General features: G+C 40.4%; 1 protein-coding gene across 1 annotated transcript in view; it reads right to left on the reverse strand.

Annotated features, from left to right (window-relative positions):
- Positions 1-360: 360 nt before the first annotated feature.
- The window catches only part of VWA8 (von Willebrand factor A domain containing 8), a 181,675-nt gene continuing 169,878 nt past the window's right edge, over positions 361-12,157 (reverse strand). Inside the window, exons 43-45 of the mRNA XM_030948253.1 lie at positions 5,927-6,025; positions 4,514-4,752; positions 361-2,211 (exon numbers count right to left, since the gene is read on the reverse strand). Of these exons, the coding sequence (XP_030804113.1) occupies positions 2,103-2,211; positions 4,514-4,752; positions 5,927-6,025 (447 nt within the window). The 3' untranslated portion in view covers positions 361-2,102. The remainder of the gene's footprint in view (positions 2,212-4,513; positions 4,753-5,926; positions 6,026-12,157) is intronic.

Consider the following 12,157-nt stretch of genomic DNA (forward strand, 5'->3'; position numbering starts at 1 on the left):
ACCAAACACTACAGAATGGTAACTGTAATGAAAGGTAACTGTAAATGATACTTATACATGAAGTATAATTTAGAGGCATAATCAAACAAAAGATTAAAAACTGGATTTATCATGGTTTTCCTTTAAATAGCACTATTTTTTTATGATAAAGGTGACAGTATTTTACTGCATTTAAATCTGAGGTGAGAAAGTTTATCCACACAAGTAATGTAGAAAGTGTACAGTGCATCTGCTAATTACCTGCAAGAAAAAGGTTCTTTTTTCAGGACTGCTGGCAATAAAGGTAGACGTGCTAAAGGAATTTCCTTATAAACACACATTTAGTAAGAGTCTTATCTATATTTCAATTCTTTATTGCATTTAGTATCTCATCATATGTTTACAGGACCAAGATATTTTTATTTTGAAGCACACTTCCCCTTAGTAGCAGCATCCGTGTGTATGTGCATACACGTGCATTTGTCCCAGCCAGGGATAACCTTCTCCTCCCAATTCCAAACAGGAACTGCATCTTCAATCTCTTTGTTTTCACATATACAGTTATCATAACAATGCTAACAAGACTTTGAAAAATGTCTTCCGTCCCCTCTTGTCATAAAGAGTTTGAAAGCTGACCAGGCTTCAAACTCATCCTAAACAGGGGACGTTTTTGATAAAGATTTTAGCTGCAGGATTGATGGACTAGAGAATGACCACCATAAGCTGGACCCTTTAAAACACCAATGGTTGTATTTAATGAGATCATATTAATTTGCCTCCTCCCTTCTAAAGACACTGCTCAAGGTGCAGCTTGATCAACTGCAGGACTAAGAGAAAAATTAAAAGAATTGCAATTCCTCCTTCAGATTTTTATAAGCACTCTTCCTGAATGTTCTTTTATTCAGTTACTCTCTAATTAGTATCAGTTATTATGTACATCCCCCACACCAGGTTAATTAAATCATACATTCAATTCATTGACTATTCCACTGTTCCCAAAGAACTACAAAATAGCTCTTATTTAGTAGATAAGGAGGAATTATCACCTCATGGGACAAGCCAAACACCAACTGATTGAATCATAAAATAAGTCTTTAAAACTAACTTGGGTATTAAATACATTCTAACACAGATATCTTGCTAAAATACTTTCCCCTCTTCCTTTATAAAAAATAACTTATTTTTTCATGCCTAAATCTCTCCTCCAGTTTAACCTTCAAATGACCCAAGAAAAACAGATGGTGAATGTGCTCTAGCAAAGCTCTAGTAACCTTTTTGTCTCCTGATTGAAGAGTCACCCCCATGTGCTAAGGCCATCTCAGGGACTCTGTGTAACAGTGCAGTGGGTGCAGCATCATCAGCAGTGCAAAGGACTCATGCAAAGTTTCCTCCTTGGAAACACTGCCTCGGGTCCTCAAGAGTGTTTTGACCCTTTCCTCTTACATTTCATAGGCAGAACTGAACCAATTTACTTTTGTTTTCTTCTTAACAGCCACTTTCTCTAGCTCTGACAACTCAGAGCACGGTGCCTGATCAGATAATGAATGTTTACATGTGATGGTCAGTGTTTCCAAACTGCTCCATTGTTCCCAGCCTCGGGGTGAAGCCCTGATGCCCATCAAGACCAGAAAGCAACAGGAGAGGAAGGAAGGATTTCCTGCCTGGCAAGAGCAGCCCTGTTTAAATCAGAGATGGAGTTAACCACCCATTCAAACATATGCACACGAAACACTGACACAGATTGCCTGGATCTGCCTTGCACAGGATTACCAAATCCCAGTGAACTGTGTTTAATGAAACAGGATGAGATGATTCCATAGTGCTGGCAGCATGGCAGGCAGAGGAATGATCACAGACTGTCCTTTGTTTGTTTGTCCCTCCAGAAAAACATCCATTCTGTCGCCATCCTCTGCCCTGCTGCAGCCCTTTGAATGTGCTGATTCGCTTGAGAGATTCTGGGGGAAAATTTACAGCCTGGCTGTCATGTAGATTGTGGTTGCTTGGCTGATTAAAGAAGGGTATGTATTTTCTTAATAATTGTGTTTATCCTCAGCTTTAGGGTTTGTACCTCCAGCAGGACTGGGTTTCCTCTTTGAGTTCACACCTGGTGACAGCAGTGATGCTTAGGCACTTGACAACAGGGTAGATGTGAAGATCTGCTGCAAAATCTGAGGGATCTCTTTGGTATCCATGGCAATGAAAGACCGACCTGCTGGCAGTGTCCTCTGCAGCCTAGGGAGCAGAATGAGGGACAACACACAATTAACACCTCAAATTATCTTCCCTACCACAAGGCAGGATTCCTCACATTGCTGTCACCATACAATTAAAGGTTTGGGAAAGCAACAGAGGGAGAAAACATTGAGAGCAGGTAGGGCACAGAGTTCCTTTCAGCAACACAAACAAGAGTATTTCCAGAGATTTCTGGAAATCCATGTCCTCTTTCTGACATGCCAGAACTCAGTTTTGATCAAGGAACTGGTGATCCCATGAGGTGCCACCACAACTGGCTTGCTGAGGACAGCTACAGATTTCCACTGGAAATGAAGACACTTATTGTAAATTGACTTCCATGAACCCACAGCTCTTTCAGTTCAACAAGTCCAATGATTCTAACTGTGCTCTTTATATTTCTTAGACATCACTGCAGATACATGGAAATGTGTTCTTCTGCCAATATTAACCTGACACATTTTTATTCACAGCTTAACCCACCCTTAAAAGTCAAACTAGATGCATGTCACAAATTCCAGCTCCCTCATGTCCAGTTAGCAGGCTTGGGATTTATTTTTTCTCTGCTTTTTACAGGAGATTTTGCTCTATACTATTCCTCCAAGTGAGTAAAAGTGAGTGAACTCTCACTTTTAAAATTAGTTTTAAAAAAACTGCAACAGAGAATTCCCTTCTCTTTCCCCCACAGCAGTTACAGGAAGGCTTTGTCTAATTCTGCACTTCCACATACATAGAAATGCATTTCAGTGACAGCACTGTGTGCATTTTCCATACCCAGTGAACTAGGCCATTATAAGATCTCTTACACAGCAGGACATGGTCAAAGATTAATTTTTTCTTTTTTAAATTCCTATCAAAAGTAAAGGGGCTTTCTGTAATTACAATCTTTCACAATTGATTCTGTTTTGATGATTAACACAGCTCTGATGCACAGACCTGTGGCCACAACTCATGGTGTCTGTTGTATCTTTCAACCCTTTACTGCTTAAAGTTATCTACTGAGGGCCAACATCCTTTCAGATTTCTCTCATTCTCCTCTAGTGGAAGACTCAAACAGAAAAGACACTGTTGATATTTGTGGCTATACCAGCTTTTATCTGCAGGTACTGGTCCTCAGTGGATGTGGAACCGGAAAGAACACCTAGGACAGAATTTCTTTTTTTCCCCCTTGTGCCCAAACATTTAAAAGCGAAATTATGTAGTAGAACTAAACCCAGGCATATTGTCTCAGACACTCAAAAGAATTTATGTCTCTAACACAAGGGGTGTATCGGAGTCAAACCTTTGGCTGTTTGGAAGACAAATTAAGTCCAGCATCTTCTGTTTAAAATCTCTTTTCTTAGGCCTGCACACACTGGGACCATATACTGGGCAATAACAAAGGCACTATTATGATTACATGGTGACATTACATAAGGGTATAATGCACATCCAGCAGCAGGAGGATGGCATCAGCTGCTCCCTTTGGATGCACAGGATGCTCTGACCTTGCTGGCTACAAGGGATGTCTGCAGGATCCACAAGCCAGTCTCCTCCCTGCCACAACTCAGGAGCTACAGCTTCTTGCCAGTACATGAATAATGAAAATAGTAAAAAAAGAGATGCACGAAAACTTGGACATGACCTGTCAATGTCCACTGGCAGCCCAGAAAGACAAGAGTACCCTGGCTTTCTTTCATCAAAAGCAGCACAGCCAGCAGGGTGAGTGAAGTGATTCTGCCCCTCTACTCCACTCTGGTGAGATCCCACCTGGAATGCTGTGTACAGCTCCATGGTCCTCAGCACAGGAAAGACATGGACCTGTTGGAGTGGTTTCCAGAGAAGGGCCACAAAAATGGTCAGCAGGATTGAGCACCTCTACTATGAAGACAGGCTGAGAGAGTTGGGGTTGTTCAGCCTGGAAAGTCCACGGAGACCTTATTGAGGCATTTCAATAAATAAAAGGGGCTCATAAGGACATAGTGACAGTTCTTACTGGGGCCTGTAATGACAGGATAAGGTGTTAAACTGGAAGAGGGTAGATTTAGACTGGAGATACGGAAGAAGTTTTTACAATGAGAATGATGATGCACTGGCACAGGTCATCCAGAGAAGTTGTGAAAGACATCCCTGTTCACGGCAGGAGGGTGGGAATAGATGACATTTAAAGGTCCCTTCCAACCAAACTATTGTATGATTTTATGATACTATGACCAAAACCTCGGTGCAGAACAACAGCAGGGGCAACTCACTGCAATAAAAGCATAATTTAGATTAATGCTGAATGAAAGCAAACTGTACTAGGCACAAACCAAACACTTACCTATCTGCCTGGTCTCCCAAGGATCCTATAAATATGGCAAATGCATTGACTTGAGTGTTGGTGGTCAAGACCTGTGCAAACCTCGCTGGTGGGATCCCGTAACGCTCCAGGTTTGCGTCACTTAGGACGATAACAAAATATTCATCTGCCTCCTCCTTGGCGATTTCCCGAATGGCATGTTCTGTCCCTTCCAAGGTATGGTCTCCACTCATGCAGAACTGGGCGTGGGCATGCATGGTCTGTGTGCACAGCATAACCATGTGGAAATACATCAGATGACTTTAGGAACAAGCATTCATTTCAGCTAGCACAGGAGGGAGTCAATATTCAGTACTGCTATATTAGGGGATCCATCAGAAATGCAGACAGTGCTCCAGATAGAAAAGAAGATGCAGCTTTCTGTACATAATATGTCAAATTTTAAGACAGGGAACTTCTTAAAAACACAGTTGGTCAAACAATCAAAACCCACACAGGGACCTAATTAGACTGGGCCTTAGGGAAGGTAAATTAATTTGGTCAGCTGCAGTTTGAGTAGATACATTCCTATGTATTTTAAGAAGAAAACAGGTTCCTAATGCTGTGAACAGCTCCTGCATGTTCATAATTTGCACTGGACTTCCAAATCCTAGTAGTGTCTTAGTTATTATCAAATATCTGATTCCTGACAGTGGCAGTCACATTTAAAAATGATAAAACATCTTGTTTGAGCTGTTACAAAACAAATACACCATATTCATCGATGAAGCTGTTACCTATGTAGAAGGCCAGGAATTTTAGATGTTACTAAATCAGGTTCTTCTAATCAAAGGAGCTATTTCAAAAGTAGTTTTTGAAGGAAGCTCAGATACATGCTTCCAGCCTATCAAGCTGCCAACCACGTAAATCCTACAATATACTTAATTTTTCTTCATCCTACTATAGAAAAATTTTGGTGGATACACTCACTTTGCCATTGTGATTTAACATGTTTCCAATCTAGCACTGACACATTTTCCCAATGCTACTGTGATGCATTACTTCTTGACGGTACCATGCTAAATCACTGACCTGGGATCCCTCTACAGTTTTGAATGAGTCACTTATGCACTCATAAGTGTGCATATCACATGATTTTGGGCAGAGCTATCTATATGACCATATAATCTCTGGAACTTCCCCTATCTTTTGATAGGAAGTCAAAATGACACATTTAGGGCATAGATGTCCAGAATAAGGCATACCTAGCTTCTACTATTTTGGCACAATTTGTTTTCTGCCATGTCTCTGTAAAGTCCTGTTTAAATTTTGGAAAATACACAGATTTTTGCTTTCTTGTCTTTATTTTACTATCCTCATGTTTTGTATTCTGTGACCTGCTTACAACTTTATCTTTGCAGTCATAAAATCTTTAATTACCAGCATCACTTTTACCTTGAGAATCTCTAATCTTTGCTTATTGTTCTTGGGAACTTTGTCACTCCCAACCAAGGCGATGTTGAAGCCATCTCCTGAATGTCCAACAATGTCGTACTACAAGAAAGAAACATCATCAGTCACCTGTTAGTCACAAACGGCCCTTGGCTCACAATGACATAAGACAGATCAAAGGCAATTTGCAATTTTCAACAGAAGATCCCAAGTACTGTTCTCTGTTTCTGTTTATGAGCTGTTTAAGGGAACTACTTGCAATTTCTCACTGACATGAAAACATAGGAAAGAATTGCCAAATATTGAAATTAAGGAACAGTTCCTTATTTTCATGATCTCTTTTTCACATCATCCCACCAACTGCAGCGGTGATGTGTAAGATCAAGACCTTGCCCTCTCACATTGTCCACGTATTTCTTTTAAAGCAGCAATTTTCATCCTCTTGAGTCTGACAAACAAGAAGCACATTGTTTGAGAATAGCCTCTATGTTTGATGAATCTTTTTGGTGACCTCATTCTGCTCTGAAAAAAAAAGTATTTCAGATCCCCTTTCTTGAAAATCAGCACTCCTTATTTTTGTGCATAACAGATCAAAGCCATTGCTGAAAGTATGTAGAGAAGTGAATTCCAAGAGCCCCTGTATGTTTTCAAAGGAGATGGTGTGCACATCATTCTCCTGTGAGATGCTGCAAAACTGACATGTAGAACCACAATAGTTCAAATAACCAGTGAACAAATAAAGCAATATTGCAAAGGCCTCTGTTTCATGTGAGAGCTTCATTGTTGTTACATGAAAACCAAGACAAGCTGAGTTATGGCAAGGTCCTGACCTGCCCTTTGTGTTGTGGATGTGGCAGCCACCCCAGGGAGAATTCATGAGCAGGACAAAAATGAATTTTAGAGTTGCCTACACCAAGCAAGAGAGCACAGTATACAGAATCTGAGCCCAGAGAGACCTGAGCTGGCAATTCCTCAACATGCCTGTATTCCCCCCTGCCTGACAGGGAACTCTGATGCAGTATTTTACCTTTCTGTTTTCTTTTTTTCAAGTACTGTTACAGGTTCCTGCTGGGTTCACCATCCCTAATTCCCACATAATAATTTGGTAAAAGGCAGGTCTATTCCTCATAGTTTTTCTGTCTTTTCTTTCCTATTGAAAGACACTTTATTTGGTATAAGTCAGGTCCTAGAGAGAGGAGAAATGGCAGTCTTTACAGACAAAGCTCTTTTTGTTTCCACATCACTAATTTGCTTAAAAACGTATCAAAAGAAAGCTAGAGCAGCTGGAACAACACTTTAAAAGGTGACACCTCGCTCCGTTAAAGAGCAAATGTACTACATACTGCAGATTATTTCACCCAAGGTCAGACCATTTTATGACAGCCCCACGTAAACCAGACTTCCTTCCCCTAGGAAATCTTTATATAATCTAGTCCCCATACAATCCCATTTCTTTCTGCTCCATTGGCTTTTCCCATTTCTGCTCTCCTCAACACTTACATGCCTAGTATTAGCTACCAAGCCTCACGTAAAGCTTTCTGTCTGCCACATGCTTTCTCTTCAAAACCTATTTCTTATCACCAATAATGCTTCAGCCTCTCTCTTTATGGATATGAAGACATGGCAAATGAAAATATACAACTGTTGAGAATAATGTTGGGGTTACATTCAGCATAATTCCTAAATAAAACAGGAATATATCCTGCTTAATAAAATCTGAACCACACACAGGGAATGTGTGCATGAGTTTTGTTTTAAAAATTAGAGACTATTCAAATCAGAGGAACTAAATAAAGCAGAGGTTTAATGGAGCAGAAAATATACAGTGCTTGTGGTTCTTATGCAATGTCAGAAATGCCCACACATCTTCAGGGTAGGCTCTTAATTATGAAACTTTGCACATCCTCTGCTGAGCAGTTTTGCATTTGGTATCACTTTTAAAACAACAAACTAACTATGTAAAGCAAAATGCTGCCATTCTCCTGTGTAAAAAGGCTGATCATAGAGGGCTCCTTCCTGGCTTCCTAGATGTCTCCCACTGGCTGTCTTTGTGTCAGCTCTGCCATACTGAGTTCATGGGAATAAGCCAAACTTTGCTGTTTGGGAATATCATTGCGGTTCTTGACATACACCAGTAACAGACCAAGCTTTCATCTCAAACAGTCTGAGTTTAAACTTAGTGTGACAGCCTGTGTAAGGGGAATTGCTGTATCTCCTGATGAAACTCTAGATGTTGACCCTACAGCAGGGCCCCCTCCACATTCTTGCACAAGGCGGGAACAGACAACCTGGTTACAGGCAAGGCGAGGCTCAAATGATCTGAACAAACTATTGCAGGCATGGAAAGGCATCCACCTGGGAACATCATGTCCTGTCTGCTCTCTGCTCAGAGAGTTGCTTATTATTCTTTGTGTGTGCCCATGCATGCACCCGATACGATACGTGTGCTTATCTTTAGCAGATGTTATCAGTTTCCTTGTTTCTTTGCTGACAGCTTACTATGCTATTTGTGATTTAAAAAGGTTTGGTGAGGCAGCAGGGAAGAAGTGGCTATTTGATTCATCCTGACTGCTGCATTCTGGGTCAAGTAGGGCCTCCTGAACAGAGTGAGATCTTGCTGCGCTGGGGAAAAGAGGAGCTGTGGTCAACAGCCCTCATGTGCTGGGTCTCATGGTCCTCTGATCCAAGTCAAGGACCAGAAGTAGCCAAAATCTAATGAGTGTCAGTTTGGTTTTGGGAAGCTCAGCTCCCTAAACTGTGAGGCTGGATGAGTTCACAGCAAGGGAATGTAGCTGCACTGACTTGGACTGACTTACATCAACATAAGACTGCAGGCTGGGAGATGCTCCCTGGGAGGGGGGAGGCTCACAGCAAAGTTCTAGAGGTGACAAAAGAGAGATGTTTGCCCAGGGAAATGTAAGGAATCTGTCACAATTTAGGAAATCAGAGTTTGGGAGAGGAGCAAAACTGGAGTAAAGAAGCTCACTCTGAAATGGCAAAGAATTAAAATCTCTCCTGCAGGAAATTATTACCTCCTCCTGATATGTGTTCTAGTAATGAACCCTTAGTGATTTCATATTTCCTTGGTGCACTCATTGTAAAGAAAAGGTGCAGACAGCTCCTCAGTCCTGGTCAACTGGGAACCCCAACACATGCAGGCACATGCAGACTTTGTCAAAACCAGTTTCCTTCCTTTGCAGTAGCTAAAGACAAGCACAGAAGAAGGGCCTTTGAAAAGCAGGGATCCAATCTAATGCTTTTTCCCCATAAATTCCCTAAGGAGGATTTATGTGGATGGAGTTACAAGCGAGAGAAAAGCTGTGATACAATCTTACTTGAAATTGACTTCAGTTTTCTTTTACAAAATTGCAAGCAAAGGCTCTCAGGACAAATCCAGTAGCAAAATACATTTGCCATACTGCAGCTTAATTGAAATAATATATTATTGTGGTACACCAGAGCTTGTTTTCCAATAGCCTCAGGTAAACTGAGACAAGGACTGCTCTATTCAGGGTACACAACATGTAAACATGTATTTCGAAATAGCATCATTTTGTTGGTTTCTTTCCATAGGAAATGGTTAATACAGTCTCTGTTCCACTGCCACATTTTGCACTGAATGGATGGTTGCTGCTGCCTAAAATGGGTAAAATAGAAGACTTTGTCTTCTGCAGCGCCATGCCAAAAGGTTTCATTTCTGAAGGCATTTAAAAAGCTGAAAGAAAATGTGTGCTGAATGTAAAAGGCAGTGTGAATTAGACTCTGCTGGAGGGCTAGATCTTTATAAATTCATCTCTTCTTTGGACAACACCGAACATTCTATTTTTCTGAATTTATTTTAAACCTTTTGCTTATTATTTAAAATAAACTATTCTGCCAAACATGTGGACCATTTCTTCTTTTCCTGAATTAGCAATGCTGCCTCCACAGTAAATTTTACAAACACAGAGTGCTAAAAGAGGCATATAAAATCTTCAAAATCCCTTTAATATAGCTATAAATAACAATTCAGGCTTTTCCTACCAGTTACATAATATGCTATTTACCGACTCATAATATTTTTAAGGCTTCATAAAATTGCTGTTGGATAATTTACTGGACATGCCTCCTCAATCTGCCATTATGTGTGCAAATCACAGTAACTGGGGATGATATAAAAACATACAGTTTGTGACAGACATAGTACTACCTCAGATAAAAAAGAGAACTTCTGTGCATTGTCAAACAACTGGCACCTAAAATGGGATGTTCAGAAGATGGGCCTCCTGTTTTCCCCTTGACAAGGAATGATTCACTACCTGCACTTATGGGAAATGGAAGTAGGGAGGATGTCCCACATGAGCATAAAAAACTGAAAAATACCTACTGCACTTGTCTGACTTTATAAATGGTAACTTCATTACCTGCTTGGTGCAGTCATATACCCAATATTCAGCTCTTCTGTATAAGAAGGCAAGAAGAAACTATTTTCTACCTTCACTCAGTGCTGTTAAGATCATCAGACAATCAACATCATCCTTGATGCCTAGGAAAACCACCCATGGGGAAATCTCAGCTGGGCAGGATAAAACAGCCAAGAAAAAGCCCATCTGATTAATTCAAAACTGTATGTAGCAGAGAAGTAAACCAAGCACCATCAGAAAGGTCATCCTGAGAAAAAGCCAGGAATTGCTTTCCAAAGTCTGCATTGCAGTTAGATAGCCGAAGAGAACTTTACTATGTAAATCCCCTCTGCTTAACAAGCTAGATGATCCCCTTGGTTCAACACATGTTTTACAAGATAACCCTCAAATTCACCGCATATGTTGTTGTGAGCTGTGCAGATGGGGCTACAGCAGGAACAGATAACAGCAGGCGTATCTGAAGGCCAAAAAAGTCTATTTTTATAAAACCAGGGAAGAAGAGAATAAGGAAAAGGAAGAAATAAAAAAGTGATAAACTGCAAATTTTTAATTGAACACTATAGAGTTGTGTGTTCTTCTTTTTCAAATGGTTCCTTTCTTATATATGAGAAATGTATGCTACTTTTGCAGACATACCAAACCTTCAGCTTTGTCCTGAGAAAAATCAGCAGCATCATGCAAAGTGTCAAGAGTTGTACAGAATGGAGTCAGTGATATTTTAAACAAGTTACTGCCTCTCCTGCTCTCTGAAGCCTGACCCAGAGATTTTAAAATCACAGCACTGAAGAGAGTTTGTAATGATCTTAACTAATTCTCCACAGTGTCCTGGCTGCATGTCAAGTTCTACATGTCATTCCTTTAGCATGCACTTCAGGGTTCTGGGTTCTCAGCTTTAGAGCTGCACTGGAAATAAGGACAAATGGTTACCTGCCATTGTGTTACATCCTTCTCCAGTGTTATCACTTTCTAAGCCATCTTCCTCAGCTGCGAGAATGAAAAATAATTTATTGCTCAAAATAAGAGCAGAATGAACAATCATCCCCAGGTCACCATTTCTGTTTTAGTCAAGGCTTTATCAGCTTCTTGATTTTTATCTCTTCCACACTGAGCAGTTCTTACTAAGTAACTTGCTTAGTTATTTAGTCATTCCTTGTACGGGGACACTTCCATACCTTCTGCAATCTTTGTTACCCTCTTTTCTTTTTCATCTCTACAAGAACTTCTGTGAGATGGGCGAGCAAAATTGCACACATTACTCCCAAACTGAATGCACTGTGGATGTTTATAGTAACATTCTCATGCATTTTCCTTTCTTCTCTCTTCTTTTGTTAATAGTTTAGAACATTCCATTAGCTTTTTTGACAGCTGGTGAGAACAGAGTGTTCAAAGAACCCCTGCAACATAATTACAAGACATCTTTGTTGGGCACCAGTCTGTAGCTGGGAGTGAGGACTAACAGAAAGCTGAGACTTTCTCACTGTGTACTTAAGATCAAAATTATTTTCTTCCACCTGCAGTACTTTACATTGAAAATCACTAAACTTCACCTACCATTTTACTTCCCAGTCACCATTTATGGCTAGGTCCTTATCCAACTTCTTGTAGCTGGATTTCCCTTGTTACTTTCTCAAATAGCATCATATAATTAGCAACTTTCGTCACCTTTTCATCCCCTTTAACAGATCACTCATGTATATACTGAACAACAGAACAGCATGGACTCTGGCACAGATCCTACCACAGCTCCACCACTAAAAAATGACCACTTAGGCTGTTTCTTATATTTTTAGCAGTATTTTGTTTATCTAAAGGATTTTCTACCAAGGGACTT

The sequence above is a fragment of the Camarhynchus parvulus genome, chromosome 1, assembly GCF_901933205.1.
Source record: "Camarhynchus parvulus chromosome 1, STF_HiC, whole genome shotgun sequence".
Taxonomy (NCBI): domain Eukaryota; kingdom Metazoa; phylum Chordata; class Aves; order Passeriformes; family Thraupidae; genus Camarhynchus; species Camarhynchus parvulus.